The 10192-nt window shown below is 34.2% G+C and overlaps 1 protein-coding gene across 3 annotated transcripts; it reads right to left on the bottom strand.

Moving 5' to 3' along the window:
* Nucleotides 1-2160: 2160 nt before the first annotated feature.
* LOC116119245 (S-sulfo-L-cysteine synthase (O-acetyl-L-serine-dependent), chloroplastic-like) lies at nt 2161-8886 on the bottom strand. 3 transcript variants are annotated; one of them, XM_031405187.1, is made up of 10 exons: nt 8608-8886; nt 7827-7936; nt 7499-7556; nt 7062-7325; nt 6830-6967; nt 5642-5693; nt 5483-5532; nt 3662-3721; nt 3330-3410; nt 2161-2667 (listed from the first exon to the last, which is right to left on the bottom strand). In XM_031405187.1, exons 1-10 carry the CDS (start codon nt 8857-8859, stop codon nt 2578-2580), a joined length of 1155 nt encoding a protein of 384 aa, XP_031261047.1. In that variant the 5' UTR covers nt 8860-8886; the 3' UTR covers nt 2161-2577. The 3 variants fall into 3 exon arrangements, with proteins under 3 accessions (XP_031261047.1, XP_031261049.1, XP_031261053.1); XM_031405189.1 differs by having other exon boundaries at nt 7068-7325; XM_031405193.1 differs by having other exon boundaries at nt 7827-7957; nt 8608-8674.
* Between the last annotated feature and the right edge of the window lie 1306 nt (nt 8887-10192).

Genomic DNA, 10192 nt, shown 5'->3' with positions numbered 1-10192 from the left:
GATGCCATCCAACATCATTGTTGGCATTATGGAGACAGAACTAAATGTACTTGCCACCAACCACACTTGGGTTCTTGTACCTCAACCCTCGCACAGCAAACCCATTGGTTGTAAGTGGGTATACAAGATCAAATATCATGTTGATGGCTCCATCTAGCATTATAAAGCTTGCGTTGTTGCAAAGGGTTTCACCCAACAAGAAGGTTTTGACTATCAAGAGACCTTCTCCCCATTTGCCAAGCATGTCACCATTCAGGCTTTTCTTTCCATTGCTTCTCATCATGATTGGCAATTACATCAAATGGACGTTCATAGTGTATTCTTCCATGGTGATCTCGATGAGGAGATTTACATGGACCTTCGACCCAGCCTTTGCAATCAGGGGGAGAATCTTGTATGTTGATTGCAAAAATCCTTATATGGGCTTAAACAAGCATCACAACAATGAGATGCAAAATTTATAGAAGAACTCACAACCATTGGTTTTTATCCAATCCAAACATGATTACGACATTTTTTTTCCTGACATCAAGGTGAGTCCTTCATCAGACTTATAGTCTATGTCAATGACATACTCATTACACGGAATGATGAGATTGCAATTAGAGTATTAAATGAGTATCTACACAAATCGTTCAACATCAAGGACTTGGGAGCACCTAAGTATTTCTTGGGCACTGAAATTGCATGATCCTCAGAAGGAATATCTCTTAGTCATTGTAAATATGTGCTAGAGCTCATATCAGATTCAAGGTTANTTTTTTTTTTTTCGAAGAGATAGAAGATGGAATCAAACAATGAAATATAATAACAGTGGATTAATTGTTCTTATATTAAGGTTGCTTTAAGAAATTCAATTTAAAACATTAAACTTTCTATTATTTTTCTAATACGTGGGAGAACAATGAAAACAAGAAAGAAGAAAAAATATTTATTTTAAAACTTCTCCATTGCCGATTGATGTCTGGTCAACAGTCTTTTATTTTTTCAGTTCTCTTAGAAGTTGAAGTTAATTGGAATAAAAATACTGCGTGTAAGAAATTGAAGATAAAACAAACTGCTAATGATATTGAACGGGAATAGATTATGTACGAATGCAAGATTTAGATTTTACCCAAAAAAAAAATAATAATAATAAATAAAAAGGATACTTAGATTTAAAGTAGATGAAAAATGGAGTTGATGAGTTTACCAAGATGTTAAGAAGAGCCGATATTAAAGAAGGATAATTTTGGAATTAAATAAAGAGTAAACGACATTTTCTCACCCAAGGTTTGCTTTAATGACACTTTTCCACCCAAAGTTTATATTCCGTTAATACCTAAAATACGCTTCATTTTCTTAGCTAATGTTAGACGAGTTATCAAAAGCTAAGGTAAAAGAGGTTTTGTAAAATGAAGACCGATGGATCAAATGGTGATAACTAATTGAATATTCGTTGTTAGAAACAGTTGAAAAATGAAAACCAACTAAGAACATAAAAGCCTAGCTTTGCGATGACTAATAATCGACGAAAAATTAGATGTTGGAGTGAAAGAGACTTTGTAAAGAGGAGACCAGATATTCAAATAATAGTGACGAAAAGAATTTCCGCCATCAAAATCAGTTGGAATTGACTTTAAATAATAACCAAATATTAACTTTAGATGAGAAAATGATATTTTGAAACTTTTTTGATGAGAAAGTGTCATAAAGGCAAACCTTGGGTGGGAAAAAGTCATTTACTCTTAAATAAAATATATTTGTAAATTAAAAATTAAAAATAATTTATTATTATTAGGGTTTAGAAAGAGATTGAGACTCTAATTTGTATCTTAATTAATATCAGATTGAAAAATGAGTTAAAAGCTGTGAAAGAACCGGAGTTGCAGATAGCCCATTACACAATAGAACAAGTGTGAGAAGGGAACAGTGTTATGAAAGGCCCATTAGATATCTAGTCGCATCAATAATAGTTTGTGGGCAGCCCATTATGTTTCTTGAAGAGGTCCACAATTGCATCACACCATCACCATCGTGTACGTGTAGTATACATCTACAAACAACAATGCTTAGTCCAAGGAACCATTATATTTGTATCCACATGAAGAGCATATAATAAGAAGAAACAAACACTAAATATTTGGTCAAAAAAATGTATATGAACCAACAAAATTCTGACAATTTACAAGTAAACACCAAATTTTGCTACACATTGACAACTTCTCCATCTTAATTAGTTTCTTAAGCTTCAAGATAAATTAACAAATGAAACCACACATTGCCTTTGACCTCCAAATATCGGACCTTAAAAGAATTATCAAGAAAAAATGAATGCCTAAACTAATGATTAAGTACAAAATCTCATAAAAACTAATTTTCTGCTAAAAAAATTCTGCAACTAGATGCAATCTGACCTCTGATATGAAAACTAGCACCTGGGACAAAAGATGAACAACTAATTCGGGAAGAGTGACTAAGGATTTGTCGAATTGGTTACCTACCTATATGTAACATGTACATCCACTCTTTAGGGATGAAAGCAACTCAATTCTGTGGAAAACTTGATCGTCTCGAATGGAAGGAGATGAAATCACCCTATCTTTGTTGCATATTCTTGACCTCTTCGTATATGGAATTAAAAAGAACAGTGGGAATGTACCTCTCACCAAAGCTTGGAAATATAACCTTCAGTATTAACAACCATAAAACAGACAAGTTAGAAACTGCAATAATGTTTAGTACAATGTCCTGATAAGAAAGGGTCAAGTTTGGAACTTGCAATAAGAAGACAAGAGTAGTATTCTTAGGTACAATTCCCTACAATTCAAAGAGCAGAAAATGGTTATCATCAGTATCTTGTTCATAAAGATTCCCACAGATGAACTTAAAGTTTTGTTTAGTGTCTAGATATTTACACAATACAGAAACAATAGGTCATCCATGTCTAACAGGTTTTATGTAAAACTGAATCACACCAAATCTTCGTTAAAGATTGTGGATTTTAAATTTATTGACTAGCCCTAAATTACTCGTGAAACGGAATGACTGTTACTGTGTAGCATGACTGAATTGAAAAGTCAAGTAAAATGAATTGTCCATTTCTAAAACTGATTAAATAAGTAGTTGTAGCACTCATTTGAAATATCATTCATTTACTTTTTCAGCTTCCGTGATTCCATCTTAGTCTGTATTTCCAATCATTATACCAGAAACCTGATCACTAGATTCCAAGTATGACACATCAAAAACCAGTCCAATATATTTTCACAAGAAGTTTCCCATAAGTTCGTTATGTCGCCAGTAATCGTATTAAATATAACTGGGAACTTTAAAATAAGATTCCTCACCGAAATAAGTTTTCCAGCATTCTCAGGTCTTCTTGCTAAGCTGATTGCTGCAGCTGCAGCAGCTCCCGATGAAATTCCAACCTAAATACAAAGAGTGGACACTAAATTAGAGAAACTACCACAAAAAAGGTTTCTTCCATCAAGTAACACAGCTATATCTAGAAATTGTCAAAATGGAAATGGAGTTGCTTTCATCCAAGATAATAATAGTTTTACAAAAGACAACTTCCTAGCTGAAGCTTTGATATTGAATTCCTAATGATAATGATAGACAAATAGGGGAAAGACAATAGAACTTTTGATTTCTATGTTGAAAATTATTTGTAAATTACCAGCAAACCTTCCTCACGTGCTAATCTCCTCGCCAGTTCAACAGCTTCTTCATTGGTAACCTGCAAATTTTATGACAGCCAATTTGATATTACAAGTTTGTCAAATCACAAGATCACGCAAAAAGTCATTAGAAACCTAGGAAGCAAAGTTTTACCAAATGCATTACTCTTCGAGCCAATTAAATAATAAAAGTTCATAGAGATCACAAGAAGCACACAAAAAGTTATTAGAGCCTAGGAAGCAAATTTTGACAAAATGCCCATCTGAGAGAATTACTTATTCAAAAAATTAGCCCAAAATAGGATTCAACAATCAGATAAAGGGGAACTAAATGGATCATTAACCTAGGAGCTGGAAACAGAACCACAAAAAACTGGAATTCATTTGGATATTGCAAAATTATCGGCTCCGTTTGGTTCAAAATTTGGGGGTTTTGGGAAAAGTTTTTTGAAAAAAGTTAAAAAAAAGTTGAATTGGGCAGGTATTACGATGTAGGATTTATAAATTCCTAAAATACCCCATATGTTTGTTTTTTTACAAAATACCCCCAATAATAAAACATTAAAAGTTAACAAAAATACCCCTAACCCACCCTCAAACACCCCCACTCAGCCACCACCACCGGAGGTGGCCGGAGTCACCTTATGGGCGCATGACCGACTGGATCTTGCTGGTCATGTGCCGATATGGCCTTTTCCAGCCAGATCCACGATGGATCTGGCCGGCAAAGGCCAGATCTACGGCCAGATCTGGCCATCAACCGCCAGATCTGGCCGTATTTGCTCTCAACGACGGCCAACAAACGGTCGTCGTTGATGGTCAACGACGACAGTTTGTTGGCCGTCGTGACCGACTGTTAACGGCCAAAGATCTGGCCGTAAACGGCCAGATCCACCGTGGATCTGGCCGGAAAAGGCTAGATCGGCGCACTACCGGCCAGATTCAGCCGGTAGTGCGCCATCCTACCAGATTTCGGCCATTTTCCGACGGTGGTGGCCGGAATCTGGTAAATGTGGATTGTTGGGGTGTTTTTGTAATTTAAACAAAAATATTTAGGGGTATTTAATTAAATTAACAAATTTAGAGGGTTTAAAAAAAATTGAATAATATTGAAAATAGTATTCCTAAAAATGAGAGTTTTTGGGTATTTTACTGTTTAACTTTTTTGGGTACTAAGAGTAGTATTCCCAATCTTGAACCAAACAAAGCCATCAATTTTCAGAAAAATACAGAACAATGAGAAATGAAAAAGAGCAAGATAGAACAGATTTGATACTCTAGTTTGGGAATACTATATAAATCACCCAATTGGAAATAATAAACCGTGGAATACACATTCTCATGCAATTTATGCATATGATAAGGAGATTTATGCTAATAAGCGGCTTGAAAGTAATAAACTGTATTTTGTGGAATAAAAAATTATTCAACTATTTATCTACACCCGGAAATTTATATATATATAACCTTACTATAGAGAAAAAACCATCAAGTAATATAGGAACCAGAGTTTCCAACTTATATGACAGATCTGTCTCCGATGAATCCCACTAGAGGTAAATTGGCCAATTACAGCAAAATTGACTCAAACACTTGGCGGTTTACATTTAACAACTCAAAAGAGACTTATAAGAGAGAATAATTAAAATCACAATCTGAACTGCAGATATCTGATGCAAGCTAAACAATGCATATGAAACAGTTTTACAGGGAATAAAAGAGAGTTGGAACCTTAAAAGATTAACAAATCAAACAATTCTAAAATACTAGTAATTTTTGGAAAGAAATGGAAATGGAAGATAAGGTGAAATTTTCTTTACCTTGATAACCTCATCAAGCAGTTTAACATCCAAGATGCTTGGCACATAACCTGCATCAAAATGCTACAAACTCTAAGCAGATGTTATTGGAGCCAAGAAATTTCTTCAAGCAGAGTCAACATGAAAAAATTAAAGTAACCAAAATTAAATTGCTTTCACCTGGGTTTTCTCCAGATATCACACTCCTTTCTGCAGGTTCAACACCAACTACCTAAGTAAACAAAAGAAGACAAATTAGGAACTTAGCTGCTGTCGTCCAGAAAGGTTGACAATATTGATACAACACTGCAATGCAATCCAAAGATTGGCACACAGCACCATGGGTGGAGCTGAAGATAGACGAGTGCCCCAAAAATTTTCAGCAAAATGTCTAGATCATGTGTATAAGGTTTCAAAGTTACAAAAAAGAAATCATCCCTTCTCTTCCCTTTCGCTCCTTGTTCAACAAAAGTTTTAGTTCTCGTTTGAGTAATGCTACACATCCCAAAATATATCCCAAAATTCACATCACTAGTGATGTGTCATCTTATTTGGCATTGCTATATCCTTTACCAAATCACCATTCATTTAAATTTTAACACCACATAGGATTACACATCACTTGGGATAAGAATTTTGGGATGTGTAAAGCATTATTGTTCTAATTTCGCTTTTCTGAAGTCTCAATCTCTTTGACTTAGTATAAACTGGTGTACAGATCTTAAGATTTAATTATACCTTAAAATGTCATCTTATTGTATCTAGAAGTATACATGTTGAGGTAGATTATTTGGTACAAGTAAAAAGTAAAATTTAATATTGTATACAAAGAAATAAAAGTATTATTGGATAAGATTTATACGAAATTATCATGACAATGCTTTCAAAATACAAAACACATTACTAACAGTATAAATAACTATTTAAATGAATATTAACATCTTAATTTTTATTATTATTGCTTTAAAAATTAAATAAATTTTATTGTTGTTTGCATTTGCCACACCTATCTCAAATTCCTTGTTACGTCCATGAGCATAATGTCTTTAATGCCTGAACCCCACACATCCCTTTAGGGGCATGGAGTTAAAACAACTGAAATTTTAACTTAAAACTACTATATCATAATGTAACATATGCTGTCAATAACTTCGTAGGTTAGATAACAATTTTTTTCACTTACACTAGAAATAATATGTTCCACCTCATGGGAAAAGTGGCATACCAACTTTTCTACCCATTTTTGCTTACACAAGAAATCTAGGAATCTAAGCTCTAGGTAACATAACATAAATACACGAAAATTTTTGCAAAACTTAACATCTTGAAATGATTTGTTCAAGTTCTTCATAAAAATAAGATCTTTACCTTGATTTCTTTGTTCATCATTTTCAAGAATTTCCCAGTCCCAGTTACAGTACCACCAGTTCCAATTCCAGCAACAAATATGTCAACACAACCCAAAGTATCCTCCCATATTTCCGGTCCTGTAGTATCAAAATGGATCTGTATTCGTGGAATAAATATTAATAAATAATATTTTTAAGCATACAACCAACAGCCTTTATAAAATAAGATGTAGCATGACACAAAATGTAACCTTTACGTTAGCCATATTATCAAACTGCTGAAACATGAAGGCATTTGGTGTCCTCAGAACAATTTCTTCAGCTTTATCAACTGCTCCTTTCAGACCTTTCTCTGGGTCAGTCAGAACAATTTCTGCCCCAAATGCACGTAAAAGTATCCTTCTTTCAATGTTTATGGATGCAGGCATGGTGACTATAAGTTTGTATCTCCTGGCTGCTGCAACAAAAGCGATACCAAGTCCTGTATTCCCAGTAGTTGGTTCAACTAATACAGTCTGCAAACAAGGCACAACAGACATCATAAAATGTATATTACATAATTAAATTAAATATAGCATTCACAAAATAACAACACATTATCCAAAGAACTATTCTAAGAAGAATCAGATATTTAAGAGATATAAAGAGCATTTTCCTGACATAACTGTATGAAAACTTAATGGCTAACCTTCCCAGGAGAAATCGCTCCACTTTCTTCAGCCTCAGATATCATACTATAACCAATTCTGGGTAGTTAAAAATTGATATACCATTAGTCACTTATAACATATCACTCAAAAAGCAGGACAGAAAATAAGTCGAAGCTTACAAAAAAACCAAGATGCGCCAGTCCTATTAATAAAGCCCGAATCATGTATCACAAAGGGCATTTGCCATCATAAACTAATAAATACATGCTCCCTTTCCCAAAAGATAAAAAAAAGAGCAAAGACTGATAATGGGTTAAAGTTGATGAGAAATTCTACTTCTATCTAAAGCAAAATGTAGGATGTTACCTATCCTTGACACTACGGCAAGGTTCCATAGATTCAAGTTTAGCGGCAACATTTGCGACACAACCCTCCGTAACTCTGTTGAGATATACCATTGGTGTTCTCCCAATCAACTAAATATCAATGTGTCACAACTGCTCAAATCAGTAAAGATTTCGAAATATAAGGATTGTTATTAAGAACTAAAGAAAAGTTACAAATAGAACACAATGACTTCCATCCAAATACAGCTGGCCTAAAATCAATACTGTAATTGGTGAATGTAATTCTCTTCTCCTCCCTACTCCCATAAAAGTGCTTTTACAAAAACATAAAAAAGCACTCTTTAAAAAACACACCCAAGTGCTTTTTTTATTGCATTATTAAAACTGGAAAATAAATACAAAAGCACTTTTTGGTAGGAAAGCACTTTTGGATATTTGAAAGCACTTCATAGAAAAACACTTCTCCTACAGGCATTCCTTTCTTTTATGCCTAAAGATGCTTTTATCTATCTACAGAATTAAAATAATAATAATAATAATAATAATAATAAAAGGAAGAAAAAAAAACGTTTGGGTATTTCAAAGTAATTTCAAAAAAACATTTTCCAGAAATCATCTATCAGTTCCTTCTCCAAATGCTGTTAATCAAGTCATCCAATTTCGCAAACATCACATAATCAATACAAAAACGCTTTGGGTACTCAAAAGCGCTTTGAAAAGCACTCCAAAACCACACCGTCAAATTACGAAACACACTATCAATCAATAAATTACGTCGGGTAAATGCGTAAAAGAAGAACCTGGGTTACGTCCTCCGCTATGTTGACACCATGGTGATATTCTTCCTGTTCTTGGATTTGTGTTGTTGTTGCCGTATAAAGCGAAGAAGAAGAAGCGGCTTTGGCCGAGACAGCCAAGGATGAAGCTCTTCTTCTAATGGAAAATGCGACATTAATAGATAAAGAGTTTGAAGCTCTGAAGGATGCAGAACGGTGAAGTTTCTGGGAAGTTATAATCAGGGGATGAGGAAGATGAAGAGTAGATAAAGTCATTTGATGAAGAGAGGTTTTTGGGAGGTTTTAGATAACATATGGAAGAAGCTGTAGCATGTTATATAGAAGGGATGAAATTGGTATTTCTTGAAAGTTTATGGGCTCAGTTAATGAGTTTATTGAAATATTGATAGAGAAAAGACAAAAATGTAAGGATTAATTTCTAAATCCCTATACAATTTTCTAAAAATACAAAAGCACCCCATCATTTCTAGGTAATTAAAAATCCCCCCATGTAAAATTATAACTAAATAGGCAATTATCACAAAACTACTCAGAGTTTTGCAAAACCTGGTACCTGCCAGATTTGGGGGTTATCTCACACCGCACCTCATGCTATTCCAAATATATGTACAAACCACCCTTTATCCTAACTCCATAAAAATGAAGCAACAACGTTTGGTAACAATTTAATTTCATATTCCCACTACACTCACAATGTAATAGTGCATCCCCACTGTATTAGCTACCATTATTGCAATCAAACACATCCACTACATCATTATTGTTAGTTGTTACGAAATCTCGCAACAATTAGAATCCACTACATCATTATTGTTAGTTGTTATGAAATCTTGTAACAATTAGAGATATCTAATTGACCTTGACGGAATTGGATAGAATGGTGCATGATTATGAATAATCAACAAATGAAAATGAAACTAACGAAATTAAAATGCAAAAGGTTTTTAAAGTGGTTTGGCGAGCTAAATTTCGAGTCTAGGACTCTACGTCCACTATTATCTTATTAATGTATTTGAATACAAGATTAAACTTTCTCTCTCTCTCTCTCTCTCTCTAAAATTGCTAACCCCTTTACAATAAGTTTGAAGGGGTTTATACACTGCTAAGTTGATAACGATTACAAGAGTGATTCTTAGGTGCGTTTTGGAAAGTTAATCTTATGATTTTTTATGTAGTGATCATGCCGAGATTGTAGGGAGTCAATCTCGTGATCTTCTCTTTAATTTTAGGGGATAATGCATGTCTAAGGAGATAAGACTCATCCACGATTTGGAAGATAATTGTCAGATAGCTCGCTTTACTTTTGATTGTAGCTCACTTCCATCTAATCGTCGTCTCACAAATTACTCTGAGCTAATGTTTCTCGAGTTGTCTACACATTCTCACACAATATTTGGCCCTAGTTTTTTAAGGTCGTGTTTGAACTTAAAAAACTATGAGCTTTTCCGAACATGCTGTCGATGTGGGAGTTACTATTGGATTAAACTTACTTGTGAGTCTGGTCTAACCAAATATATCCGAGGTGTATGTGCAAGTTTGTACCTAGCATCCTTTTGACGACAAACCAATGCATTGGGATGAGCTTTCC

This window comes from Pistacia vera, unplaced genomic scaffold (genome assembly GCF_008641045.1).
Source record: "Pistacia vera cultivar Batoury unplaced genomic scaffold, PisVer_v2 Contig1249, whole genome shotgun sequence".
Lineage (NCBI taxonomy): Eukaryota > Viridiplantae > Streptophyta > Magnoliopsida > Sapindales > Anacardiaceae > Pistacia > Pistacia vera.
This window is presented reverse-complemented; position numbering and strand designations above follow the sequence as displayed.

Excerpts from the sequence above, each read along its gene's own strand:
- LOC116119245 (XM_031405187.1), bottom strand. The coding sequence starts at position 8,859 with ATGACTTTATCTACTCTTCATCTTCCTCATCCCCTGATTATAACTTCC. Across the intron at positions 7,937-8,607 it reads TAGCGGAGGACGTAACCCAG|TTGATTGGGAGAACACCAAT; the intron begins GTTCTTCTTTTA and ends ATTGATATTTAG. Across the intron at positions 7,557-7,826 it reads TGCCGTAGTGTCAAGGATAG|AATTGGTTATAGTATGATAT; the intron begins GTAACATCCTAC and ends TTAACTACCCAG.